Here is a 16,019-nt window from a genome sequence, read left to right as displayed (position 1 = left end):
ACTTAGTACTGTTTCTAATGGCCGAAAACGCATATAACCTAAAACACAGAAATACATATAAAATGCGGTATTGGCAAGTTAAAATGAAGGAATTAGAGCGACATCTATCACTATAAATGCATCTCAAAACAATATTAAACCTAAAACAGCAAGTTTCAGAATAATATATACAATATGGTATCACTCACCCCAAATTTTTATCCAGCAAAACAATTTCATGGAGTGTTTATGGATGTATAAATGCGTAGCCAAATGACTAAAGCCTAAATGATAAACACTATATTCCTTAAGTTGTTTCCTCTTGATATGGTATCTGGTGGTCAGGAAAGAGGGGGAGTCTCAATTTTATCTGTAAAATTTTACTTTAAAGAAAACTCATCTAAAACAATATGACCTGTGATAACAACAGGAGTAATTTTATTTTGTTTGTATAAAGAGTTTTGCTTAGCATATAATAAAATTGAAAAACAAAACAGTCTGCACTGTTTCTAATAATAACTTTTACTTACGTGGTAACTGTGGTGTTTTACTATCATGTGAACGGTAGTCTTCATGAGGGACAGACTTGTCATCCTAATTGCAAAAAAAGTTTATTGTACGGTTAATTCATAACTGAAAGGATCTATAATGCAGAGGAGAGCAGATAAAGATTTGAAGAGGTTGGAGGGTTGAAGTGATATATAGGAACTCACCATTTTCACATGCATAGGTCTATCAAACAAAAACTGCCCATTGAACATAGCTGTTGGTTCAGTCAAGGAAACTCAGTTAAGACTATAAAGTTATACTTGAACACACATTTTTAATAATCTTAGAGTTAAGAGTCGGACTAACCCTAAAATTTTAATCAACATCTTTACTATTGTACTTATCTGTATTAGTCCCTTCCATATACTCAAAGAAAAATCTTTAATTCTTTGCTTTACAGTTTTACTTTATAAATAAAATACAATCTAATCCAACTACTGAAAAAAGAAAATTAACAAGGCTTCATTTAAAGCAATTGCATTAATGTACAATGGATTACATTAACTGTCAACAGCAGATATACATACAATTAGTTGTGGTAGGAAAAGAAAGTAGAAAAAAGTTCATTACCAGGCTATACAATATGGCTAATTCAAGTTTTAAGAGTGACTTTAGTACTTGGACATAGTAAAGGTTTTATGTGCTGGAGACTAAAGTCTAATACACATTTCTAAGCCAAGCAACCTTAAATTCCACAACCCCCACAAAATAGTATCAAACTTCTTCAACCTTATTAAATAATGCTAAAGTGTAAATCAGGATACAAATTGCTTGAACTGCTTCAATTGCTTGTTCAAAAGTGACTGTGCCCATTCCTCTGCTCTTGCCATCTTTGTCTTCTTTAATATCTGCCCGCTTTACAGTTCCAGCTATGCTGAACACCTCCTTTAGCTTCTTCCAACCAACTTTGAAGTCAAGCTTAACATAAAATTATATAAAGTTACATACCTAATAAACCCTTCTTCCCATTTATAAATAATACAAACATATCTTTTCTAAACTGTCAAAACTACAAAGAAGTATACTTCTTATTAGACAGTACATCAAGAATATTCAAATAAAAACATCTTAAGTTGTTTAAAATCAATTAAGCTACATCCACATTGTTCCTTATCCTTAATTATTTTTTATTCCCAAAATGGTCTCTCAACTGCCCAACCCTGTTTTATACATTTAAAACTTTCACATCTATTTTTACGGAGAAATTCAGTCTTTGGAAAGTATTGTTGATATCACTGACTTTCAAGAGCTTCAAACAAATGACAAACCAACTACAACGTGCACATTCAGAAATATCAAATAACAAAGCTAAAGAAAGAAATCCATTTCCCAATATGAACAAAATCACAATGTAATGCAAGTAAACATTTTCAAGAACTGCTTAGGTATTTATAAATTCCACAGTTCTCTTTTAAAAGAATCCTACTCATACTTACACCCTAATCTTATATATATAGACTTAAATTGGGTTCGAGTTTACCACTACTGTTTCGCTTACTTTAGTTAAAAATAAGCAAAATGTTCTATAAACCTACAACCCATTCATCTAATTTAAAAATCTCATGATTAAGAATTAAACACCTGAATGACAAAATTTTAGACTAAAACTTAAACTTACATTAGCAACAAAAATTGTGGAACCAAGTCTACCAGCCTGCAAATTACTGATAACCTCAGGAGGAATGTTTGGATTATTGAGAATGGAAGGTGGTAAATTCATCAACCCCGATCCCATATCGGGTACATGTCCTCCTGGAAATGATCCTCCTGTTCGTTGCAATGCCCTACGAGCATTTTCTCCATCAGGATCCTATAACACACATTGAATGTTAAATACCACTAGATACATCAGTAAATCTGTACCATTAAAATAACAACTTCAAATTCTACAATAGCTATCCCAACTGGCTCAAATTATTGGCCCTCTTGAAGAGTGAGTTTTTCTTATCCAGGGAATTCAGTCCCATAAAAACCTGTGGACAGACAAAAGATTTCAGTCTCCAGGGGTGTCAATTAAATACCTCTTTCCAATCACTAAAGTCACTTAAGAACTTGAAATTAGTTTAATTTTGCCCTATATTAGTGTACAAATATATGACAGAAAACACAAATATGCATAACTCAAAGAGGAAAAAATACTTACTGTTGACTCTTTTCTTTCCAAAATGCGGCAATGGTGAATTCTCACCACCAGATGCCCAAAGCAATGCCAAATGAGACTAATTCAAAGCTTTTCAACAGCGGAACAGACTGTTATAAAACCCAGGAATATTGGAGTAAAGGGGAACTATTATAATGTATAAATTTCATTCCTAAACAAAATATAATTACCCAATTTCCAACCTTTTTCCTTCCTCAACAATGTTTATGACCTGACAATTTTACCAGAGATGAAGGGGGCCAGGGAGTGATAAAGAATGGCTAAGTGTTCCAAGTAAAGAATGATGCCAAACATTGCTTTTTATTAATAAGTTCATTAACTTTATAAGAGAAATAGTCTACCTTTTTTTTTTTTTTTAAGATTTTATTTATTTATTTGATAGAGAGAGCACAAGTAGTCAGAGAGGCAGGCAGGGAGAAAGGAGGAAGCAGGCTCTCCGCTGAGCAGAGAGCCCGATGCGGGGCTAGATCCCAAGACCCTGGGATCATGACCTGGCCGAAGGCAGAGGCTTTAACCCACTGAGCCAGCCACCCTGGCACCCCGAGATAGTCTATTTTAAATAAAACTAAAAAAGTGAGTTTCAATGTACTTCTCACTCATATCTCACTAGGTAGAATGCAAAAAACAAAAAAATCCACATTAACACACTGTACACTCTCATCTCCAAATACCAAATGATAATGATAAATGTAACCAATCAATGCTACTCTGCTGGTCTCATTTTGGGGATACTAATAAAAAGAAAATTGGATAACCTTAAGAAATTCTCTAGGAAGGCTGGAAGAATAGAAGGTAAAAAAGTAAATGCAAGTAAAAAGGTACACCAGCTTCCAAAGTATTTCTTCACCATGAAGTAATAAAAATACAAACGTAAAGAAATAAATGTTTTGGAAAATGCTATAAAATTTTTAAGTTAATAATGCTTCACATCTAATTAAAGCTTCAAAACTTTTACAAATGCAAAATTTAGGATAGTGGTTACCTATGGGGAGAAGAGGAGGGGTAGGAGAGGTTGCTTCATAAACCATTAAGATAGGTTGATTGTCCTTAACATCTTAACGATAATAAAGCATATTCCTATATGTCTTTTTATATTTAACATGTATATAAATGTGTATATACAAAAATATATACATACACATAAAATACATAAAACATATATAAAATACAATTTATCGGGGCACCTGGGTGGCTCAGTGGGTTAAGCCTCTGCCTTTGGCTCAGGTCATGATCTCAGGGTCCTGGGATCGAGCCCTGCATTGGGCTCTCTGAGCAGTGGGGAGCCTGCTTTCCCCTCTCTCTGCCTCTCTGCCTACTTGCAATCTCTCTCTCTGTGTCAAATAAATAAAATCTTTAAAAAAAAATAAAATAAAATACAATTTATCTAAAACAAATTAACCACTATAAAACATGGTTTTTATTCCTCTTTCCCCTTGGATGAGAGCCTGCCAGTCACTACCAGCTATTGCTATTAGAGGGCCAATAAGCTTATAACTGCTACTAAGTCCCATTTAATATAATGAAAAAAACACAATTCTAATATCTGGGAAGGAATACCGGCAATATATTTTTCCTTCCTGAGCTCAGGAATGAAGAATACCTCTTCACTTAGCTAGGCCAAACTCGGTTATTTTTCTCTCTTAAAAAAGTTTAAAATGCAAGTATCCTACATCAATTTGGATCACATTAACTCTATACTAGGGTCTCTGAAATATTACTAAGAATCTACGATGTGCTAAAAAGGTAACACAAACAACATGGACTTGGCCTTTAGCATAAAAACCACCAAATAAATGGTTGGCATAAACTACAATAGTAGTTTCCCTACTAATTCTCCACTTCCCAGTCAAAATATTAAAAAAGAAAAAGAGGGCGCCTGGGTGGCTCAGTTGGTTACGTGACTGCCTTCAGCTCAGGTCATGACCCTGGAGTCCCAGGAGTCCCTGGAGTCCCTGTTGGGCAGGGAGTCTACTTCTCCCTCGGACCCTCCCCCTTCTCATGCTCTCTCTCTATAGTTCTCTCTCTCTCTCATTCTCTTTCCCTCTCAAATAAATAAAATCTTAATAAAAAAGAAAAATAAACAAAGAAATAAAGAATGAAATAACCCCCAGACTCAAACAGAAGTAGAAGAATTCTGAAGCTGACTCCAATAAAGGGATTTGGCATACCTGTATTTTTTGGTGGCACAGCCTTTCATTTTAAGCTATTAACACCTCATACTTAAGGATCAAGAAATCAACAACCAGTAACATTCTCACCTCAGACAGAAGTAACAATTATTATTACAGCTAACATTTACTATGTAGTTATTTCATATTTTAACTACCATGCTAAGTGCTTTATATAATAACATCACAATCATAGTAGCTAACATTTATCAAATGCTTTACATATATGAACTGAGTCCTTGTAAAATCATCAGATAGCTTCTAATATTATTCCCATTTTAGTGATAAGGAAACAAAGAAATAGAGAGTAATTAAAGTTGGGGAATTTGTTAAGTAATTAAAGGTAAGTAATTTGCCCTAAGTCACAGATTATCTGATACCAAATCCTGACTTCTTTACCATGTTATCTCATTTAATCCTCATAAAAACCCTATTAGGTGAATACTATCAGTAGTGCTATTATAACTACTGAGGTTTAGAGTATAAGTAACATGCCTAGTCACAGAGTTAGAAAGTGATGGAGTTGGGACTCAAATCATTACTATACCAAATTAAACTGTGACCAACAGTAATGCTCTACTCCAATGACTTGCAACCTTGCTGGTGGAGACTATTCAGGGTCCTAAAGTATATTCTCAATTATTTATAATACAGATTTTAGTAAAAATAGATACTCGTCTGTGATCAAACTATTCAGATAAGAGTAACAATATGAACTAAAGGAAGATATGAGAATGACTTCTATTCAAGCTAATCATTACCAAGGTCAATTACACCTAAGTGTAAATAGTTTTTTATCTATCTTCTGATCATTCTTTTTTCAACAGATTCATGCTACTACAGTTCCTATAGTACAAAGGGAATACCTCCACTTTACGGGTTTCCAAGTTCCAGTTACAAATTTCACTAATAGATTCATAAGTTTTCTTAAATTTTAATCTGGTGCAGTTTCAGGGTAATTTTAATTAAAAGTGAGTATTAATCTTACTCAAAGCCATTAGGTATTTGCATTATTAAGCAACCTTTTATTATTAACTGTAAGAATATCTGTTACATTTCTCAAATTAAGCAACACAGTCTAAAAATTGAAAATGTCTATACCAAATAAAGTCAGCAACTAAAGTTTGCCATCTTGAAATATCTGAAAGTTTTTTTATCATATACCTCTGCTTATAATAACCTACAACAAATCAAATACATAAAAGTGCTTAAAGACAAATAGGAAACCATGTACAGGCAAAACTATCATCAAATATATAATGCTTTTGATAAGCATCTATGCTTAAAAAAAAAAAAAAAAAAAGTTGTAGTCAGAGAAATACATCCCCAAAGATGAAAATCAAAGAAAACATGTCCTTATATTCAAAAGTTTAAATTATTCCAAATATAAGAAATCTTACCTCTTTAATATTCAGGGGTCTTCCACTAAGATCATATTTGTTCATAGTTTCTAGTGCTTTCTTTACGAATTCTTCATCTTTGAATTCAACCACACTTAAGGAGGAAAAATTTATAGGAAATGTTTATTTACTAAGTTTACTTCTTTCCAATCAGAAGTTTAAATTTGACTTAAGATACTTTAAAAAAAAAAATTCTTACCCACAACCCTATATATCCAGGTAGATTGGTCAATATATGCAAAAGAAAAAAAGTTTTAGATCAGTAGATGAAGTTAATGGCAGACTCTAATATTTAAGTCCATTAAAAGCAATCAATAATTACATTGTCTTTTACACTTCCAGAACATAATAGGCAAGTACCACAAATTTCCTGTCAATGTTTAAATCTATATTTCAGACGATAAAATCTAGCATTTAACAATCTTAAAGCAAATATTTACTTTTAGAGGCCTCTTCTTTAAATTAAAACTAAGTAATGTCATTGCACAAATTCAATCAAAAGTAACTGAAGGAAATAATTGAAGGTTTCAACATATCTATTCTTCTATTGTTAAGAATATTTTCAAAAGATGTAGGATGTACAAATTTTATGTATACCTTTCAATTAAAATCAAAATAGGAAATAACTGCATTTTTAACTAAGTTCTTTATTACAGAAAACTGGCTGCATACAATTTAACAGCATCCAGTTTAAGTATGTAAAAGAAAATCACCTATGCTAAAGAAACAAATTCATAGAATCATTTTAAAATAATTATTTGTCATTATACTGTTTGAAGTGCCATTTGAATGTGATGACAAAGCTTTTCTCATGCACCAACTGGTTTTTGCAATATAATTTAACACTTTTAAAAGCTTTCCATTGTATTCTTCTGTGTATTGCTTTCTTGTTGCTAAAAATCAAAATAGTACGACTATCAACCAATTCCTTCTATGTCAATTTAATCATCAAAGTCACTCATACCAATTGGTCAGAGCCCTGCCTATTAACATAGTCTTGCAGGCTACCAAATTACGTTCTTCAATATAAGTTTCAAACCTACATTCTGAATTAACACCTTTAAGCTATGGGCTTCTCATAGAACTCTTAGGGAAAATGATCAATTCAGTAACTTTTAAAATATCCTTGAAGACATCAAAACACAACAAAAAAAAATCCTGTATTAAAATCTGTTGGCTAAGAAAAAGCATTACCTTAGAGCATTAGGAAAGTGAATGCCCTTTATGAAACCCATCCCTTCCAGGCAGCTAGTTTGGTCTGGATAAGTGTCAGAGCTGCTAGCACAATCTTGCATAATAAAGTAAAACAAAATGAAACTTAAGTTTCCAAAAACTGGTACAAATATTATACAAAAAAGTAAACTGCTGAGGAACTTTTAAACCTCAAGCAGATTATTGCCCACAGCACTTACCCTTGATTTTCCTTCCGCATCCTTAAAGAGCTCCACGTATGTAACCTCACCAACTACATAAGACATACAAAAGGAAGATACCAAGAAACAATACATTTAAACACCAATATCTTGCTTTACTGCACACCTGTGCACAACTCTACAGAAAAGCACCTATTATTCACCAACAATCAAAACCAGACCAACATACCTCCTATCAATGGCTATGTAAATTTAACTAATTTTCTGAAATGTACATCATCCACGTTCTCTAAAAAAAGCTAACAACCATATTAACCTAATTCATACTACAGATCATATTTTGGCCAGCATGATATAGTTGGTGAACAAATGCACATATACATACAAATGGTCCCTTAGCCTATCATATTAAAAACATCAACATTAACACTTTTCAAATAACTTTGGTCGCCTACACACAACAGCTGTTTTAAGGTGACTTTCTACCTGAATGTCTTCAATCATATTTGCCATCAGTAAACTAAATTTACAAGTCATGCTTCACAGCAAGCCACACACTTTCTAAATAAAGTCAATGAATAAAACCAATCAAATAGTTGTCACCTTACAACAGATACACCAAGGCAAATTTTTTTTTATTTATTAGAAGAGATCAGCCTCAAAGCCAAGTACATAATTTGCAGGACTGTTGAAACTCAATTTTTCAAGAGATAACAAAGCTAACTTTTACAAGATCAAATATTAAAATTATTTTTCCCCAAAACCAACCATGTATATAAAATGAAGGTTTTCAGGTTTTTCTAAAAACAAAACTGCAACAGCAGTAACGCAATTTTAATATAGAACTGCAGAGACAGCATCATGGCATTCATGACAATGCAAACAAAATGAACTCCACAGCCAGATTCCAGACTCCACCAAGATAATAACAAAACAGCGTTTGGAAAAAAATAATCAGACCTTATTATTCATACTTTAACACGCTAAATGTATTGCTTAACTAATGCAATAGTCCTTTAAAAATCTATAAAAACTTCAACTAGACAAAGCAATCACTTTAACAAAATTCTTGGTGGCATGCATATGCTGGCTCACTACTATACCACTAAAATGGGAAAAAAAAAAGAACTTCATTTATCCATAAGACTTTGTAATGAAATCATGTCAGGTGAAAGAGGAGGAAAAGAATTCATGTCAAGAAATAAACAAAATTCAATTTTTTGAGTCTGTGTGGCTCAGGGGAATAAAAAATGTTTGCTTAGTTCCCTCCCCTTTCTATATGAAGATTATCCAACAGTGGGTTTATCAGGGATGGTTACCTTTTTCTCTCATTAGATCTTTAATAGCTTGCCATTTCATGTCATATGGAATGTTGCTAATGAAAACTCTGTTTCGATTTGGACCCTTCTTTTCTCCAGTGCCTGAATTCTTGTCTTTTGAATAAGGATGAAATCTATTAGCCTTCTTATTTCCTGAAGATTTTTCTTTTAATTCAGATTTATCTTCTTTGACTGATTCATCATTCTCCCTATGAATTAAAAACAAAACAAGAAGAAAACCTCAGTCACATTTCTAATAATAGAAGCCTACATTACACAAATATTTTATATTTATCACTTCACTTCACAAAACTCTCCACTAAGACCTTAGCAAAGCAGCTGGAGAGTCAGCTTGCTTGCTTTGAAATTACCCAGTGCCATTTCAAAGCAAGGATTTGGGCATCTTACCAAGCTTCTCACTTAATAATCCTCTTTTTTTGCATATTAAATAGCTGCAGCATCCAGTCTCCCAGCTTCTCCCATTATACTACTTAATAAATATTATTAGAACCTAACAAGAGGGGAAAATGGGTGATCTTATTCCTAGAATATATATAACAGCCCTCTTTAAAGAAGTCCTAACTTTCCAAGCTTCAATCAGAACTCTATCAAGAATTAATCTGCAAAAGGATACCCTGAAAAAAGTTTCTCTCTTCAAGGTTAACAGTTTCTTCACATAACTTTTCTCCTCCTTGTTTAAAAATATAACTAAAATACATAGTTTTATTATCTATATATGCATACACTCCTACATGTCTTATAAAATTTTTCTATTCTCAATTTTGATCAGTGTAATTAATTGGTCAGGTATTCTAATATTTTCATACTCAGTATTTCCTGTGTATTAACCTATAAACTAGGATAGGGTACTTCATAGAATCATATAACTTTTAGTGATAGTTGTTACCTAGAAGGTGGGATGGAGTATGAGTGGAGATGGGAAGCAGTACATAGAGGCAACACAAATCAGAATTTTATAAATCTACTTTTTAATGAGCACCTAACTGGAAAAATATTTAATTTATAAGACTGCAATCACACTTGGGGGGTTTGGGAGGTAGGAAAAGAATAAATGAAACATGATGGGATCCGGAGGGAGACAAACCATTAAGAGACTCTTGATCTCACAAAACAAACAGAGGGTTGCAGGGCAGGGAGAAGGTGGTGGGGTTATGGGCACTTGGGAAGGTATGTGCTATGGTGAGTCCTGTGAAGTGTGTAAACCTGGCGACTCACAGACCTGTACCCCTGGGGCTAATAAAACATTATATGTTAATTAAAAAGTAAAAAATTATAAAAAAGACTGCAATCACAATGCAACTATATGATGGTACCCACCAACCATCTATAACATGTAAATATATGCTTAAAGAAAACCTTATAGATAGAAATCTGGGTATATATTATAAAAATATAATTTACTTTTCAAAAGTAATATTTTTTTTACAGAAGAAATAACAATAGGTTTCTTTTAAATCACTAATTACTCTAGTGAATCTAAAACTATTTAATTAAAACTTCAATTTAAAGTAATTTTCCATGAGGTGCCTAGGTGACTCAGTTGGTTAAGCATCCAACTCTCGAGTTCGGCTCAGGTCATGATCTCAAAGCCCCGCATCTGGCTCTATATTGGGCATGAAACCCACTTAGGAATCTTTCTTTCCCTCTCCGTCTGCACCTCCCCATACATGCCACCCCTCCACTGCCCCCCCATTATCTCTCCCCCCCCAAAAAATATAAACAAACAGATAAAATAAATAATTTTCCACAAACATATACTAATAAAAATCTCTGGGAATGACATTCAGAAATCCAAATCTTATAAAGCTTCCTCGCTTAGTCCAACAACCAACCAGGATTCATAATGCAGGCTCTAATTTATCTTCTAAGCCAAGTAACTGTGGGAATCTATACACTGCAGTGCTCCACACACACCTAATGTGGTCATTTGTTCCTTACTATACTAAGCTTTCTAGGTACTACTTTCCTGAGCAGGTAAGAGCACAGCCATAAATAAATTATGTAAAACTGTGAGAACAAAAACTATCTGCATTGGTATGAGCAGCATCTAGCACTGTGACTGCACATAATATGTCACTCAATAAATATTAATTTTTGAATGCATGAACAGTCAATTAAGAACCCATCCTAATATGAGCAGATGGTGCTGCTGTCTGCCAGAAAAACTGCTAAAATCAAGGAAGAGACATTAAGGGCCAAACTTGCTCTGCCAGCCTTTTCAGACCTCGACAGGGGCACCTTTCCTGTCAAACATCTCCTCTCACCAGAAATAGCACAGCCTAGAAGTGGTCTTCACAACTGTCCAACTCCACCAAGTACCTATCTGTCTGAACAGTGTGCCACTTCTGAAAATGGCAGGAAGCAGCCAAAAGGTATAGAGGCCTTTTCTCTGGTTTCTGAGTACAGCAGATACAAGAACTCTTCTTTTTAATTCCCCAAAGAACCCATTTACATGGTAGGCCGAATTCAGTGAATGGCTTTAAAATAAGTCTGTTCAGGTAACCCGACATGTATACAGTCGCTAGCTCAATGCGCCTTCTCCTACCTATTTTCTTCCTGGATGGAACCAATTATGAAAATGGCACAAAGTTCTAAAAAACTATGTTCTTCTATTCTTACATGAATGTTGTGTTTGCTGACAACAATCTGATAATTCCATTAAAAAGCAGTATTATAGGGACACCTGGGTGGCTCAGTTGTTTAAGCAACAGCCTTTGGCTCAGGTCACGTTCCCAGAGTCCCGGGATTGAGCCCTGCATCGAGCTCCCAGCTCCACAGGGAGTCTGCTTCTCCCTCTGACTTTCTCCCCTTTCATGCTCTCTCTCACTTTCTCTCTTTCAAATAAATAAATCAAATCTTTTTTTTTAAAAAGCAATTATTGTGTAGGGTAGGATACGTTCTTTAAAATACTTATTCCAGCAATGATAAGACAGAGCAATTTCTTCAAGTTTTCTCCAATTAGCAGCATATTAAAAATACTGTTACACTGCTCATCTATAATGCATAAATTATCTATGAAAGGCAGATCAGTTTAGTGGCTAGAGGTATGGTCTGATTATTAAGAAACTAAGATATAATTATTCAATTCCTAAACTCTTTTTATTCCATAAATACACCATGGAATAGACAATTAAGATACATGTGAAAACTCTCAGAGAAACGATACTACATAATATCAAATATTGGCCCTAGATCCTGAATTCCATGTAATAATGCTCAAACTATTCATTTAAACAAACCTTCTTCTTAATGTACTTGAAATAAAGACTGTGACTATTTTTTTTAATATATCATTTATTTATTTGACAGAGAGAGATCACAAGTAGGCAGAGCAGCAGACAGAGAGAGGCGAGGAAGCAGGCTCCCTGCTGAGCAGAGAGCCCCATGCAGGGCTCGATCCCAGGACCCTGGGACCATGACCTGAGCCGAAAGCAGAGGCTTTAAACCCACAGAACCACCCAGGCACCCCAAGACTGTGACTATTTTAAATCACTAACAGGTTATCTACTCTTAAAATGGAATTATGCCTACCCAAATTATAATATAAATATCTGAAAAATCAATATTCAACACCAAATAAGGAAAATAGTTTTAATTTTAAAAACAGTGCTATAGTATGCAATCTAAAATTAAGCACAGTTCCATTCTTTACTACCAATATGATTAAAAAAAAAAATACTATACTTTAAACACTTCCCCTTGCTTCAGTGCTTAATATTTCATACAATATTTTATACCCTAATGTAACTCTCAATCTCTATATAAGGTGTTACCTAAGCACACAGAAATAATAGAGTTGTAACAATACCGCTATTTTACTTCCTAGTCACTTAACGAGAAGGTATACCATTTTGACATAAACATAGACTAAACCTAGGAAAACATCTTTAATTTCTTGTTAAAAGATGTGAATATGCCCACAAAGTCCTTGTGCATAAGTTTCACGACAAATATACTAGGCCTTGTAAAGTGTAAGGCCTAGGGGCGCCTGGGTGGCTCAGTGGGTTAAGCCTCTGCCTTCAGCTCAGGTCATGATCTCAGGGCTCTGGAATGGAGCCCTATGTCTGGTTTTCTGCTCAGCAGGGAGCCTGCTTCCCCTTGCCTCTCTGCCTACTTGTGATCTTTCTGTCAAATAAATAAATAAAATCTTTAAAAAATAAATAAATAAATAAAGCGTAAGGCCTTGGGGATACAAAGATGAATTAAGACACAGGGGTCTCCATCCTCGATGACTATGGATTAACCTCAGAAAAGTCATTTCAATCTTGGTAAGTGGCACTCTGTTCACTTCTAAGTAAGGCAATATTTGGTAATTTTTATAATCTGTGAATCTTTATCATTAAAAATGTATGGTAATCAACTCAAGGATTGTGTGTTGGATTGTTAAGTACACATACAGTAATCAACTCAAGGGTTATGTGTTGGATTATTAACTACTCCAGTTGGTTCTTAGAGTAAAAAAAAAAAAAAAAGGTTTTTTAGGTTGACGCAGGTAAATGTCCCTAGTTATTCAGTATGAGTGACCCATGCTGGACCACTATATGGTTCTTATGGAATTGACAGTACAAGAAACCCTTGAGAGTAAATTTGCATCTTTACTCAACTTTTGAGAAAAGAGGAAGGGCGAGAGATGAATTCTAAGCAATATGAAAGAATCATTTGTATTTACTAGTAACATTCCCTAATTTCTTCACTTTATATTCTCCTCATCTTCAGTTAGAAGTGAAAGAGATTCTTTCCTACCTCTGTCCTCTCCTATCCAGGTAAACCAAAATGAGACTTTAAAAGGGATTAGAGACTTGGGAGGTTTAGATACCAGCTTTATCTGTACTGACACTATTATACTAATCATACCCAAGTATAGTAGGGCTTCTTTCTGTAATTCAAGGCTGTACCTTTTGTTCAGGAGGAAAGGGTGGCAAGCCCATGTTTAGATATAAACAAAAAGCACATATTTTATATTTAGCATTCCAATGCTTTTTATTCGAATTTATGATGCCAAATTCCAGACAGCCAACATTTTGGCAGGCATGGTATAAAGTGCTCACTTTCCCGCAGCCCAGTTACTGAGGTGCGCCACTTTGCACCTAGCAACAAATTCCACTGAGGCTGAATCTCTTATACCTACATCTCTATTCAACCTAGAAGATGCCACTTGTGCTATTCAAACCCAGCTAAGAACAAGAGTGTCATAACTGAGCTGGGAGAGCTACCTCATCTGCACTCAACCCCTACACAAACTAGTCCAGGTCTTACCCTACTGCTTCAAACATTTTATACAAAAGAAAAGAACATTTCTCTTCCCTATTTTAGTGTGACCATATGTTCACTGCCTTCTACTCTGAAGCATAACTGAGAGAAGGAAAAGGATGTTTTGGCTAAATTATTAACATACTTTCAACTTCAAGTTTAAAGAGCTGGGGACATGCAAAGGAATGCCTGATTCATATCCCCTACATAACAAGAACAATGGGAAGCATGGTATTTTCTTATAACTAGAAATTATGGATTCGAGCTAACTAAATTCTTTACAAGCCCTGATGACTGGGGCAATCTTAGAAGTAGTGGGTTTTCTTCAATTAAAAAACAAAATCTTATTTTACCAACTTACCAAAATTAAGAATAAACCATCACACGATGAGTTCTTAAAAAAGAATCTGCATGACTTACAAACATTTGGGGGGGCGGGCGTGGGAGGGGAGCAAGACACCACGCACATTTCCCTTTCAGAATAACCTCTTACCAATTCAAGAATAACACAATGGATTCAGTCTAACAGCACACTATTAAACTTCCTCTTGGTATGTATCAGTTCAGAAATTAATATATACTTTGGAAATAATTGTCAAAATAATTTGACAACAAACACTGAACTTATAAAGCTCAGAATAAGGCCAGGAGAAGGGGCAATAGTCCGTTTAAATACGTTCTCTGTAGTTAAGAGGAAATGTCCGATGATGTCATCCCTAGATACTCCCTAGTGATGAACACTAACTACAGTACTGGGCTTTAAAAGGGGGACCATTTTCCTGAAGACCGTGGTGGCCGCGGAGCTTTGCTTAAAGGTTCTCCAGTTGAAGTCTGGGAAGAAGGGGTGACCCACAGTCTCGGGAGGATCAACAGGGGTGGGGCGTCGGCCCCGGGCTCGCACCCCGGCTCCCCCGGCACGGTGCGGGAGGGTAAGGCCTGGGAGCGGCCCGGCTTGCACCTGCTCCTCCCGCCGCCCACGGCCCTGGGGCGGTTATCCCTCACCGAGGCCCAGGCCGGCTTCGACGCCCCTCCGCCCCGGCCGCCACAGGCCGACTCCCCACCCCCCACCTCGCCCCGGTTCCCGGAGAAAAAGACAATACATTTTAACGCCATTGGAGCTGCTGCTGTGCTGCGGCGGCTGCTTCTCCGGCTCCGGCGGGTGCGGTTCTCGCCGCGGCTCGCCCGGCTGCTCCACGGGCTGCTGATGCGGACTGTCGTCGCCAGCGGCCCGCAGCACCTCGGGCTTGTCGGCGTCCGCCATCCCGCTACCGCTGCCTCCGCCTCCGCCTCAGCCGCCTGCGCTGAGGGGCTCCGAGCGCCACAATGGCGGCGGCCGGGAAAGCGGTAACGGATCCCGATTTGAAAAGGCCCCGAGCGCTCAGTTGCCCGGATCTCGCGAGAACCGGTCGGAGCTGGGAGACTGGGAGAGGGTGTGAGCCTGATGTGGGGGGTGGGAGTGGAGGGGTAGCGGGGAGGGATGGGGTGGCGGCGGGTCAGGGTAGCCATTGCTGCAGTCCGCCCTGCCTGAGCCCGGGGAGGTGTTGACTTGTCCAGAAGCCCCCGGTGGGGCCATGTTCTGACCACCAGCCTGCCTGTCGCTTGGCACCCAATGGGGTCTTCGCTTACAGAAGTCCGCTCTGAGTGCTAGAAATCCCTAGAGCTCTGAAACCCAGACTATTCAATTCATTCCTGGTAGGGGCAGTTTAAATTAAAGAGGCACATACCACTTTGCATCTTTAAAGACATCTGCAAATCTTCAGACTCTCCTTAGAAATCCTTTGAATAATGCAAATAAATCA

At 36.3% G+C, this 16,019-nt stretch overlaps 1 protein-coding gene across 5 annotated transcripts in view; it reads right to left on the bottom strand.

The window, feature by feature from the left end:
- The window catches only part of MYEF2 (myelin expression factor 2), a 39,246-nt gene extending 23,638 nt beyond the window's left edge, over positions 1-15,608 (bottom strand). For 2 of the 5 annotated variants that reach the window (XM_032856565.1, XM_032856567.1), the window contains exons 1-9: positions 15,321-15,604; positions 8,950-9,158; positions 7,670-7,722; positions 6,457-6,464; positions 6,258-6,351; positions 2,147-2,338; positions 1,293-1,446; positions 693-742; positions 510-573 (exon numbers count right to left, since the gene is read on the bottom strand). In XM_032856565.1, coding sequence (XP_032712456.1) covers positions 510-573; positions 693-742; positions 1,293-1,446; positions 2,147-2,338; positions 6,258-6,351; positions 6,457-6,464; positions 7,670-7,722; positions 8,950-9,158; positions 15,321-15,481 — 985 coding nt within the window. In that variant the 5' untranslated portion in view covers positions 15,482-15,604. Of the gene's footprint in view, positions 1-509; positions 574-692; positions 743-1,292; positions 1,447-2,146; positions 2,339-6,257; positions 6,352-6,456; positions 6,465-7,669; positions 7,723-8,949; positions 9,159-15,320 lie in introns of all 5 variants that reach the window. The other 3 variants (XM_032856566.1, XM_032856568.1, XM_032856569.1) reach the window with 3 other exon arrangements.
- Positions 15,609-16,019: the final 411 nt, after the last annotated feature.

The sequence above is a fragment of the Lontra canadensis genome, unplaced genomic scaffold, assembly GCF_010015895.1.
Source record: "Lontra canadensis isolate GAN:19392208 unplaced genomic scaffold, GSC_riverotter_1.0 scaffold12, whole genome shotgun sequence".
Lineage (NCBI taxonomy): Eukaryota > Metazoa > Chordata > Mammalia > Carnivora > Mustelidae > Lontra > Lontra canadensis.
Note: the sequence above shows the minus strand (reverse complement) of the source record. Positions and strands in the feature narration are given on the sequence as shown.